Genomic DNA, 13,465 nt, shown 5'->3' on the forward strand with positions numbered 1-13,465 from the left:
CATGCGCATGGCGCTGTTGTGCGGTTTTGTGCGTGCACCCATTCGGCCCCATTCGGTAGGTATTCGGGCGTCCATGTTGAAATTACAGTGGACTGCTCGCATGGCTCTCGTGCCCCACTGGTTTTTCGCTGGTGCGCTGCGTAGCGTCATGTTCGGCATTCGGTATACGTACGGGGGTACAATAACGGGGGAGCAGCTTGTCGTGCTTTTCTACTGAGCTGCGAATCGCCTGCGACGACTGTTTGCCTTTAAGCCCTATTCAGCAGTACAAGCAAGACCTTCTCTTTATATTTTCTTTATATTGTTGTCCACACATACATCATAACCTGTAGTAGTCTGCTCATCCAGCGGTTCCAACACCAAAACTTTAGAAATGCATAAGTTTTGCATCGATTGTCCGATTTTCCTCAAACTTTCACTGATGTGATAATATTGCTGCTTTCACTCGATCCACATTGCTCTTTGGGTTTGGGTTCCCTTTAAGGCCAGGTCATGTACAATGTAGGTCATAGGCCAGTTGGAAGATTTCCATCCCCTCAAAACAGAAAATAGAAAAATGAATGATAAAACTAAAAGGATATGAATTTCCAAAGAAATTTAACATGCCTACACCATGCAGTGGCACTACAGTGACACATTTCTGGGTTGTCAGTTTGTTTTGCTGGAACTTTGTTAAGGCTGACTGTAGGTGCATTATTTGATCTTGGTAGCATTGCATCTTGATATCTCAATCAGAATGTGGGGCAGGAGGTCAAAAGTCAATAACCAACTTTCCCAGTTCGAGCAATTATACAAGAAGCTCTTAAAGCAAATCTCCTAACTAGGGGAAGAGGGGGTGGCAATAGCGATTATATATACCTGTTTGATTTGAGGCTAGATGCATTACACCTCAGAGTTTCCAAAAGTAAAAAAAAAAAACAAACAAACAAACAAAAAACAAAACAAAAAAACACTTTTATTGAAAAAGAACAAAGCTATTAAAATACAGTGAAACACGATCCCATTTGTAACTTTTACAGGTCTTTACACTGGAATGTCGTCATGGAAAAGGCTAGGGAGCAAGTTTTGATTCATAAATGCTGAACTTGAACAGATAAGGCAAACAGAAAATGAGGAAAAATAATAAAACTTTGTGAATCTTCATGTACATTATGATGACCATGCATTCCAGTGACATTGTCTACAGTATCCAGAGTTTCAAGCTAACAGTCCACAGTGACAGTCATTTTCTAAGACTATTGTATTGTACAAATTGACAATTAAGATCGGGCTAGGCACAATAACACACAGGGATGAAAATTCATCACAGAAAAAAACTAGAGAAGCACTTTGAGAGTGCACACCTATGCCAAGCATGCAGCTCATTTCCACCACTGATCTTGTTCTTCCATAGAGAAATCAGTGATTTCCACCCTTACATAGTTATAGCATTGTGTGCTGAAAGTCGCCTGATTTCCCAATATGGAAGCCTTTGTTATGTCATAAACCCTCAGCTGCACGGCCCGCCTTGCCCTAGCAGAAACTAGAGCACGCACTTTAGTGCGCGCATGCAAACCTTAAATACGCGCGCAGCCTGAACTCCCAAGTTCATTGACCCTACCTGCCAAAATATCAAAAATCCTTCATAAATTCCCCCAAAATTCTCGGATCACTACCAAAATTTAATCATCTGTTATTTGTATCATTCTAAATCCTTCCTGCAAGTTTCATCTAAATCCGTTGACCACTTTTTGAGTTATTTTGCATACGGACAAACTAACTAACTAACTAACTAACTAACAAACAAATCAACGGTAACAAAAACATAACCTCCTCCCTTGGCGGAGGTAAAAAAGAAGAAAACTCATGTATGGGTCTTACACTAGAGAGAGCCACAACCTGCAGTGAATCAGATGGAATTCAAGCCATGTTTGATTGAAGATGGAAAAAATACATTAAAACAGATAACTGCCCTGTATTGAATAAAGTTGAAGGGTTACAGTTATGCAAAGTCCACTTTTTGTAACAAGGGCTAAAGGAAACTGAACACACAAATCATAGTCTAAACCATGAATATGGTACTGTGACAGTTCATGGTAAAAATAAAATAGAAAAATAGCCTAATAAGTAATTTTCATGACCTGTTTTTGTGTACCATTAAAAATCAATCACAAGTTAGCCTGCCACCTGTTTTTAAGCCCCCCCCCCCAAAAAAAAAAAAAAAAAAAAAAAAAAAAAAAAAAAAGAAGAGGCCCCATTTCCTATCGTCCAAGTGGGCACTCTTCCAGTTAAACTCACTTTTATTAATAAAATCATCAAATGAAAGGTATTTTTCTTTGCGTGGTTGATGTACTCTATGAGTGTGTCAAGGGTGAAATCTTTTCAGTACCACAAAGGGACTTATGTGACTTTCAGACAGAAATGTGAGGAGATTTCACCAGATTCTGGAGAGTTCCACAGCAGCTTACTCTAAGCATGTGGTCAACACATTGATTTATATGTCTGCTGAACTTTGGCCCAGTGGTTATTTAACAGCTGAGACACAGCTGAGGTGGAATGTGATAATAGCACAGGCACTATAAACAGGCGTTACATCACCATTCCCTTTTTTTTCCCCCGTATGAAAAATATGAAGGCTTTATGTGTTACACGGATTTCCACCGTTTGCAGCAGGCTGCATCCTGGAGTTGAAATATACCTTTCAGTTCCTGTAGTACTTCCTCTCCTTGCCCAATCTAAGAAAATGCATTATCAGATTTAACTTGGCACTTCCTCTTCGAGGAAAGATAAGAAGGAAAGGAAAAAGTGATGAAAGGAAATCTTGCTACCTTGCATCGTATACAGTGTATCGGTATGTATAATAAAGTTGTATCATATAGCTGTTTGTCTGCAAAAATTGTACATGACTAGTAATGTGATATATTAGGTAATATGTCAGGCATGAAAGCAAATAACAACTCACAAACTATGAATTTATCCCAAAAAAAGCAATAACAACAACAAACAAAGAAACATGGGATTCGTAAACCCCAGGTGGAGAGTGATGATAGGACTTATCCATGTATGTCCTCTAAAATTACGTTTTAATAGATATTCACTGATCTTCCTTAATGGCAGCTGTAAAGAAATTTCATTTATTTTCTGAATACACAACTGCAACAAGAGACTTCAAGGCATTATTAACCATGTCCAGATGAAACAAAAAAAACCAGCTTTAGTGCATCAAAATAGTTCTAAAATGTGAGTTAGGGATAGAAACGACAGATATAAAACCTTTAATCAATATAAGCAATGTTAAGTATTGTTAAATATACAAAATGTGAATAGTACTTATAATTGAATTGTTTCCAGAATAAAACCATCTACAGTTATGGTTTATGGTGAAAAATAGTGATATCTTCTTAAATTTTAGGCTTTACTGCAAAATTTTTATATGGTAGGATGTTTTGTGATACAACTGACCTACACATATGCATCAAATGTGATAACTCGAACATTTTTTTAAGTCACTGCTCCCAGTGGGAAACAATACCTTTAGGTGTGAATGGTAAGGATGTTGGATAGTAGGTGGGGCCACTTTTTGAACACTAACATGTTTTCTTCATTCCTGTTTGTAATATAAACACAGTTTACACCACACTCCACTCATCCATAACCAAATTTGGTCATGTAGCTGGTACAATCACCCAATAATGTGGAAGAGGTATGGAACGTCACAGAATGTTGGCACGGTAACATTGGAATGATAATGAAACCGCGACAACAAATAAATCTTGAGATTGTCGGCACGTGAGCCGGTACTGCCGACCGCGGCTGAGGCGTAACATCTTTAACGGTTTCCTGCACCCTGGTTTCGTCCCTTTGCCTGTTCTTCCTGTGCCATGAAGTTCAGTTTGCGACCTAGTACATCTTGTCACAACCATATTGATGGAAGATATCCACCCTTCGTGACCTGGAGCAGTACATGTTGTGCAAGAGATGATCATTATCAATGAGATGGTTGCATCATGTATCAAGGATTGAAGAGTACCAACGTGTGATGTCATAGCCATTCATCACTATGGAAACTGATTCTAAACAACCTCACATGGTCCAAGTTCTTATGTAATTACCTGGTTCCAACTCAAGCTATAACAAAAGACTGTGATGTCATCACTTCTGTACTATATAGGTGTATGTCCTCACTCACACCCCCCCCCCCCAGCTCACAGGATGATAGAGTGGCCATGCACATATTTTCCCATCTTGCTTCTAGTTTGTGAATGGAAAACTGAAGTTTCTCTCAAATTCCATAGACTTTTGAATGAGATCACCATAAGTCATAATATCGGTCCAAACAGGGTGTCTTATGTTCTTTGTTTTGTTTGTTTTGTTTTGTTTTGTGTTGTGTGTGTATGTTTATGAATATATCTCGTGCTTATACATGTGATCATGACCTAAAATGGAATATGGTGAGATTAGATAAGTCATCTTTTCAAGAACATTCAGCAGTGCATATTTCAAACCTCCACCCCATGCAAACTCTCACTTCCTCTGCAGTTAGGGGAACCACAAGAAAGAATGTTTTGCAAGGCCTTGCTTGTCTTCACAAAAAAAGAAAAAGAAAAAGGTTCATATATCTTCCAAGTCGAAAGGACACAAGATGCCATACAAGATTTGTCAGGTTTTCAACAACAACAACAAAAAAACACAATAACCCTCAAATCGATATGGTTTCTTCTTCATAATGATTCACTGGCGTTTTCAGCAATCCAAGGCAGATTCTCTCATCATTGTACTACAATAGTACCAAGAGCTTCACTCGGTCTGTTATGTATCAAAACTTTTTATCCACAAGCAACTGCAAGACTTATTTTACCCGTCAATTGTGTAACCGACTGTCAAATTGACATAGGTTTAGTCCTGTTATTCATGAACACAAATAAGCCTTAAATGACTGTGCCGTGTTTACATCCGTCTTCAAAATCCTGCTAGATTATTATGGGGCGGGACACGCAGATGTTGTCCTTTAATGTGTCTTGCCTTGCTCCCTTCCATCAATTGGCCATGTGCATCCTGGTTTGGTAGCAATGAGGTTTGACGCGTGAAGTTGCCAATCACAGTCACTTTCAGCATGTGGCAAAGCAGAGCCCAAAGTATCTGCTCGGAGCAGGAGGAAACTTGAATAGTTAGTGATGTTTGTCCCATCTGCTACCACAAATGGATGGAAAAGGGAGGCGTGTGTTCCTAAAGGCAACAGTCACTGTTGCTAAGGCCCTGCAAGTCCCTCCAGATCACAAACCTGTTGATTGCTTTTTATAATGGAATACACAGGCTGAATTTATTAGATCAGATCTTTAGTGCCATCCTGTTTTTGCAGTCAGACAAAGTGATTACATCCCCTCAATGTCGCATTAGTGATCGGTGCATTAAGGCCTGTACTCATAGCAACCTCTATTTGATGAACATTTAATACTGGAATGAGGGAGTCTTTTGCAGAAGTTGACCAGCCATCATAGAAGCTGACTGATTGTTCATACCTCCAAACAGTATCATGTATAATCAGTGTGGCACAACTTTCCATATGATATGTGCTCATTGTGTGATGAATGTCCAGATTTTCAGATGTGTACATGAAATATTAGATATTTAATATTTCTATGTGGAACTTACTGGGGAAACAACACAAATGGGGAAAGAGACTAATGGGAAATCCAGGAAATATTTCATCAGTTGCCGCCAAATCCATCCTTGGTGTGAGCTGATATCATTTGCAAATGCTGTTCTCCTAGTTAATGCCCTCTGCAGCTGAAATTGGGTTGAAATTTAGACTCTTGCGCCAGCCAAGGACAGCCACCGCCATTCAGATGTACAGTAACGATGTTCTCATTCTATACTGTGTGTTGTATACAGCAAGATTGTGTGTTGAATGTTTGGATATGTTTGAAGGCAAGTCACTACTAGTACATCCCTGTTAAATGAAGTCTGATGAAGGGATGTGTTGGAGTCGTTGTACTTCGGATAGCCAGCTGGTCAGCTGATCATCTTTAGTGATATTTTTAATTTGTGCTGTTCAAGGACATCTCCTCCCTGTTTAACCCCCCCCCCCCCCCCATACTCCCCAAAGGACTATAGCTATCAGCAGGCCTGAAAAATAGGATTCTGTGCAATTTTCTTAAAAGATTATTTCGGTCACTCCCTCAGAGAGATACAATTTAAGCCATTTCTCATAGTGTAGGAGACCTTCTTCTCGTATGGCACAATGTGCCCGGTAGATACCATTAATTTTTGCTGACTATTGCTAGTCAATGGGGTCAAACCAAGAGGGTCCTGCATCATTGCCCTTTTGCCTTGCGTGGGTAGATAGTTAGAGAAAATATTGTCTACCCATTTCATTGGTTCCAAGAGACAACATGTTTACTTTTTCACATTCTACACAAACTTCATGTGCCCTTTCATAAGCGAGATGTCCTATCGCCAATGTTATGTCATTTGTTTTGGCATAGGCACACCAGAAAAATGGCAGCCAGCTAGAGTGCTTAGTAAGGAAAATAAGAGTTGGATACTTTGCAAATGATGGTTGTATATCTGTGACTAGCTAGAGAACTGCTAGAGCCTAATTGCTGTGATATGTAAAGTAACCCTTTATGTGGAGAATATAAGTTGTTTATTGATATATTGATGGCTCTAGTTAGTCGGGGGGGGGGGGGACAAATTTTCAGTAGCTTCAAGTGGCACGAAAAGCAAGTTTTGAAGAAGAAGTGGATGTTGCAGAAGTATCATTCTTTTTACGATCTTTTTCTGTCCATATCCCAACTTTTACATACATGTACGTTATGTACACCAAGCAAATCATCCCTCACAAAAATGGAAAGTCAAGTCATTTGAATTTACTGAATGTTTGTTGTAGGTAGCAAAGGTAGAATTGCAGGCTGAGGCAAATTTGAGGGGTCCGGGAATCTCTGAATCATTCTACGAGAAAGGTTGTGAAACAGACCTCGTAGCCAGGCTACTTTAGCAATAGAGAGAAGTGGAGTATGCAGGAGTTTTGATTGGAAATTGATGGGACATTCGGTTTGTTAACGCAAGTGGTCAGTGGCTCTGTTGATCTCACTCTAGGGCTTGAACCAGGGACATCTAGCGTACGGAGCCAACAAACTGCTAAACCTAACCAGTTTGACCTTGAGATTGTGTGTATGAGTGTGTTTGTATGATTGGATGCTCCTTTATTTGTTGAGAGTTTTTATTAATGATAGCGTATTGTCAGTGTAATGTAATCTGTGTACATATGGAGAGAGAAAGACAGATCCATAGGTAGATAGACAGATAGATATGTGTTTTCCTCATTTCAGTTTTTAATAGGTCCAGTGCAGACAAACCATGGTCAAAGTTGTGAAATCATCTGTTTTCCACTTTGCTCTCATCAGCATTCTCAGTGCAGTTAGTTTCTTGTGAGTGGGTGTTCTGCCAGTGCAGTGGATATCTATCAGGAAGCCAGCTGTATTTTTCCCACGAAACATGACTAAATTATACAGACTTCAATGTTCTGGTATTTGTCCTCATCAATGTGCCCACTGCTGTGCTTTATAATGTATGTTTTTATCATTGTTTAGACTAACTCCATTCTCTCAAGTTTGTAATCTCTGGATATCATCTTTGTCTTGCTAGCATATGTTTGGTTAGATGCAAGCACTCTAAACTTGAACACAGCTGGAAGCAACCAGAATAACAAACAAGCAAAAGAAAACAAAAGACAAATGTAGTAGCCTTGATTTTGTTTCATCAAATGCATATACTTCTGAATTTTGGTTTTATGTCATAGAGTAATCCTTGAAATAAGGTGTGTGTGGTTTAAAAATCAAAACTCTTTGGGGGCGAGTCAATTAGGATGTGGATAAAAGCTGACTTTTTGTTTTGTTTCCATTCTTCTTTGTCAAAGCCACTTTGGCCACATGTCTTGTTACAGCATAAATGTACTTGTCTGTATTCTCAGTTATGTAACTCACCATCACCATCATTTCCTCTTTTCTCTCTTTAATCACCGCCCCAGATTGAGTCGATGGAGCTGTCACCGGGTGTGGTCGTCAAGGAGGGGAACCGCATCAAGCGAGGTCCCAAGCCCCAGGTGCGCTACCACGACTCCATCACCTCAGCCAAGCTCCGCTCCCTGCGGCCGGTCAACCAAGTGGATATGCGGGAGGCCCAGCTGGCGGTCTCCGACATCATCAACGCCAAGGGACCCCTGCTCCGCCCTTTGCCCCTCAACGACCCCATCCCGCCCATTGCGACTCGCCCCACCCCACCCGCCCAGAAGGCTGTAGAAACTGCATAGAAGCTTGAATTCACAGGCACCGTGTTCTGTTCCTTCCATGAGCAGATATGAGCACATTTGATGAAAAAAAAAAAACCATCAGTATACGTGTGAACGATTGATATGATATAGTTCCCTCAGACAGTTTCCAGGCGACGTGTGATACCTATTTCTTCATTAATTTTCGAATAAGAGGAAAGTTTGGGGTTTTGTTTTAGCGTGATAATGATGACATCTTTAATTATTTTGACATGGATTACTTATTGAGCCTTCAATAAAAATATATTTGCATTCCACTTTTCCCTCTGGGTTCAAATCTTCATGTCACCATGCTCAGTTCTCTTCTCTTTTTTTTTTTCTAGAATCTTCCCTTTAATTTTGCTCAGAGTTTGAGATATTGGGCTACTTTTAGCATACCTTTTGTTCTTTTGAAGTTGTTTTATATGGAGGACAGAAAATTGTTAATCTTTTTATCTGATTTATACGAGAGCACTAACAAGGGCGCAGTTGAAGGAATCTTAAGGTTACTTCACCATTCAAATCAGACTCAAGAAATAAAGAAGCTGCCTTCAAAAACAAACAAAAGAGCAAACAAATGACTAAGGTATGGCATCATTTTGGTGGGGACGTGAAGCAGGTAACGAACTCATGTGAACACCTGTAACCTTTGATTTTAACTACTAAGTGCTGGGGGGGGGGGGAGGGAGAGGGGGGTGTCTAACTGGTATCCCCACACCTGTACCATGAGTCAGGCGACAAAGTGCTATAGACATGCATGTGTAAACCATTTAACTGTAATATCATTATTGATGTATATAAAGCCTTATGTACTTTGATCAGGAATTGGTACTAATGTTTGTGTGTGTACATACCGGTATATATATTATGATATATTGTGATGTATATAATATAGTGATGTTTGCAATGCACCCATCCATCCATGTGTATACTGTGTAAAACTGTGTACAGTGTATTCACAAGAAAGGGTTGATATAACCTGTGGGTCACAAAAGAAAAAAAAAAAACAAGTGTCAAGTAAATTGTGTACAGAATTGTCAATTGAAAGCCATTGTACCTGTGCCTCTTGAAGTGTTGATGTAGTGATGAAATGAGGTCATGTGATTAGTCACCTGATTGGTCAGCTGACTGGTCAGCTGATTGTTTGCATGCATGAAGAGATATTGAGAGTCACCTACCTTGCTTTGTTCAGGAGACAATTTCCTTCATAAAATATTACATGGCTTTCACAGTTTTTTTTTTCTATGTAATGCCTTGGTTTGCACAGCATACATAACTAGTCAAGCTTACATCCACATCAACAAAATAGATTTGATTTCATATGCCACCGTATGTGGGCAGAACAATTCTGATAAGTACATGAACTTAAAAGATAATTGTTTTCAATGCTTTTTCTACCTGTGGTAAAGATAAGTTGTTTCTCCTTTCTCTCTCTCTCTCTCCCTCTCTCTTTCTTTTTCTTGCTGTCTCTTTGTCTCTTTTTCTGTTTCTCTGTATGTCCTGACTGATACTTCAGAAAATCAAGCTCAAAGTTATGTAGGTTTTGCCTTCCTTTGTGACAAAAAAATCAAAAGAAGATGAGGAAATAGTTCCAACAATGATGAATGAGTATTTGTATGCTTGAGGACAGGTGAAAGATGACCCAGAGTAAAGTGAAATTGATATCTAAATATTGTGATTAATATGAAAAGTTTGTTTGCAAAACCCAATATGTCCATTTTTGAAGATTTTGAAGTACGGTCTCTGTCATAAAGTAAAAAATAATACCTTTTAAATGATATATTGGTCACTACATATAAAGGTACATTGTTGAAGTTATGGTCAAAAGAAGGAAGAATTTTCTTATTATTCTCTTTATTTTTCTTGACCTTTAATCGCAAATATCTCCATTTGGCAAATATGGACTTATCGGTTTTTGCAAACAAACTCTTCATATCTTGATATGTAGCCAGAGTTAACCCAGAATAAAGAAACATACCAACAGATGAATCACAGAGCACACAATCAAGCAAGAAACAAAAGCACATAAACAAACAAATGGAATTTGAAAGAGAGAAAGCAAAAAGGGAGTGGAAGTAGAAAGAGAGGTGACATGTAAATTACTGAAGAAAAGTGTGGAAGATTGAGATGAAATGCATGAGAAGATGTACAACTGAATTTCTCATATTTCATCCTAAATTTTTTAGACAATTAGAAACAGAGTCGGATGACGAATATTTGATTTCATCATTATCATCGCAGCAACAGTGTATTTATTTGGGAATAAATCCTCTTCGATAACAACAACAAAAACTCACAGCTTGGAAAGTTCTTTTCTTTTTTTTACAGAACATATCATTTGCAGGCAAATCAAAATCTCAGAAATGTCTATATGAATACATCATGCTACAAGCACAACCACGTTTAAAACTCGGTTTATACATCTTTTAATCATGGCTTATTCATTTCTGAGAGCAACGCTCTTTGCATTACTATATTTCAGCCTACAGTTTCACGCAGTGTTGTCAGGCGAACTGGTTTATCACGAATAGTCGACAAGAAGTACACGTCTGTAATTTTAAGAGACTACCTCAAAAACCAGTTTGCACATGAACGCTCTTGCGTGAAGTTGTCCCTATATCGCAAAATATATGTACTGTACATCGTCGAATGCGTACATATTGTATTCATTCGTTGATAATCAACAAACCCGACCAATCTACACAATAATTGTGCATTTCACTTTCATAGAGTTCAATATGCATCTGTAGGATGTTATTCTTGTCTAAATAATAGACGACGGTGATAGTACTGTAAGCTTCATACCAGAATCTCATCCCATGGGATGTAACATGTTGTCTGCTTTAGAATGTGAATTGTCTGTAACAGGGCAATTAAATGTACCAATGCCTCTTTTAATCGGGACATAATGGATTATCCGCGTGACAAATGGGTTGATTGCATGTGATTGGTCACATTAATAATAATCTGCTGCCCTTTACGATGTCACAAGTGGGGGTCGAGATTGATAAATATTGGCTCCCTTGAGCCCGACATAATAAAAAAAAAGGGCACTGGAAATTACACGTCTTGCCGTAGATAATTATATAATTACGACCTTATATCTTTGTATAAATGAAAGAACATGTGTTCAGCCCACAAGAATGTTTGCATTTTTGAATCGAAAGTGGTCTAAGCAAGATGCTGAATGACTGGTAATAGTAGAGATTCGCTTCGCATTCAGTGTTATTGTACAGACCTGCGTTTAAAAAAAAATAAAATAAAAAAAAAATAATTGTACGCATCATTGCTAGTCCTATTTTTCATTTTCAGTATTTAGAGTAAGTACATATTGTTTTCTGTCATGCGTTAGCTTTGAATCAGAAACAAGTATCAAATGTCGTACTACAAGTGTTCTACATACGGCATAAGTTTGATTTGACATCAACTTAGTCACACGATAGCAACAGACAACGGAATAAGCTATTTCTTCCTTTTTTTCTCAGTAATATTCAGATTATATTCTTACCGAATGATGTTTCAATATGAAACCAACACGTTAGATGTATACGTAATGCTCACAAAAAGCAAACAGACAAGTATAGAAACCTCGTACAAATAAAACAAAACAAAGCAAACAAAACAAAGCAAACAAACAAACATACATACAATACAAAACATTAGAGGAAACCGGCAGTCCACGAGCGCAGACGTGGATAAATTCTTAACATGAGACGCAAATGACATAAAGATTGATGTGAGTCAGGAGACACCCCCAGCAATTGTTTGTTGATGTTTGTTACCGTTTCTGTTATTCGAGTACAAAGAAGTGCGATCATAACATACTGGGCTGCAATCGATTTTGGTGCAGGAGTACTTTTTCTCACGGTGCGATGTTTATTGGACGCCCACGCCGAAACAGCGGACCCCCTCAAAAAAACCCAATTTCAGAAGTTCGAATCACGCAACAAGCCAATGGCATGAAAATCTGGACCTGGGTCTTTCCAATCAACCCAAAGTTCAGGGACCCATCCTCATGAGTCACTTTATCCAACATTGTTCTCATGGCCGTGGCCACTGCACATTCTATGCAGCGCCGGTTCTGATAATTATCCCGGGCCAGACTTTGGTTTCCGATTCATCACCACCGTAGCGTGATTTTGAGGCATTTTAAAAGAGAAAGAAAGACGAAGAAACATAACAAAAACAAATACAAAAACATTTGTACTACAGTTTGATGACCCTGAATAATCTACTTGGACTCCTTCATTGGAATACTTCAGTAAACACCTCATAATCAGGTAAAGGAGTTTCGATGTCTCAGGAAAAAACTCAATTCTTTTCTCATCCTTTCATTTCATGTAGATAACTTATATTTTATTGTCAATAGTACCCTCTCATCATCTTTGAAATGTAGTTCTACTGATTTGTTCTTCGCATTTACCATCCAATCATACAAATCTGAAATGATACCAAAAAAAAAGATCAAAAAAAATCTCTTGAAAAAAGTGTTAAAAAAAGAGGTATTGATTAAATCTTCATATTCAAAACTATTCGTCACTACACAACGATCACAATGAATTACCAATGTAATTCATAACATACGAATTCCCAAGGTGAAAGATATAATAAAGTATATCAATAATTGCCGGACTCTGTGTAAGTATTCGTCACGTGGTCATTACGTCATTGTATGTATCGCACGAAGACCTCTCTGGCTACTAAACGATATACTTGCAGTAATAATCATTGTAATAACTCGAACAATCACATCCCAACATTTAGGCACAATATTACTTCAGACAGAGAGGTCAGTGCATTCATGCAACCGAGACCAAAGAAAGGGTGCACAGTTGGCATTCCATAAATGCTGAGAAATGATGCGGATAATGTCCAATAGATTTAACGGTACTTTAGTAATTGATAATGTAACTTTTATATACGATCAGCCGACATTTTCTTCACTTTTCACTGCGATCACCACATAAAACATTCCTATATATTCATATTTTTTCACTTCGCAATTCGCAAATGAAAACGTCATATAGAAGACATGGAAAATGTAACTATAACAACAAATAACTATATTAATGCTTTTAATAAATTATGGTTTGATAATACACGGTTCTTTACAGAAATAATGTACATGTACAAAGTGGTATAAAATATAATATATAGAAGTTCACCTGCTTCATGATA

At 38.3% G+C, this 13,465-nt stretch overlaps 1 protein-coding gene across 1 annotated transcript in view; it reads left to right on the forward strand.

The window, feature by feature from the left end:
* The window catches only part of LOC140228685 (uncharacterized), a 29,486-nt gene extending 20,019 nt beyond the window's left edge, over positions 1-9,467 (forward strand). The window contains exon 10 of the mRNA XM_072308949.1: positions 8,009-9,467. Coding sequence (XP_072165050.1) covers positions 8,009-8,290 — 282 coding nt within the window. The 3' untranslated portion in view covers positions 8,291-9,467. The remainder of the gene's footprint in view (positions 1-8,008) is intronic.
* Positions 9,468-13,465: the final 3,998 nt, after the last annotated feature.

Source organism: Diadema setosum, chromosome 5 (assembly GCF_964275005.1).
Source record: "Diadema setosum chromosome 5, eeDiaSeto1, whole genome shotgun sequence".
In the NCBI taxonomy this organism is placed as follows: Eukaryota; Metazoa; Echinodermata; class Echinoidea; order Diadematoida; family Diadematidae; genus Diadema; species Diadema setosum.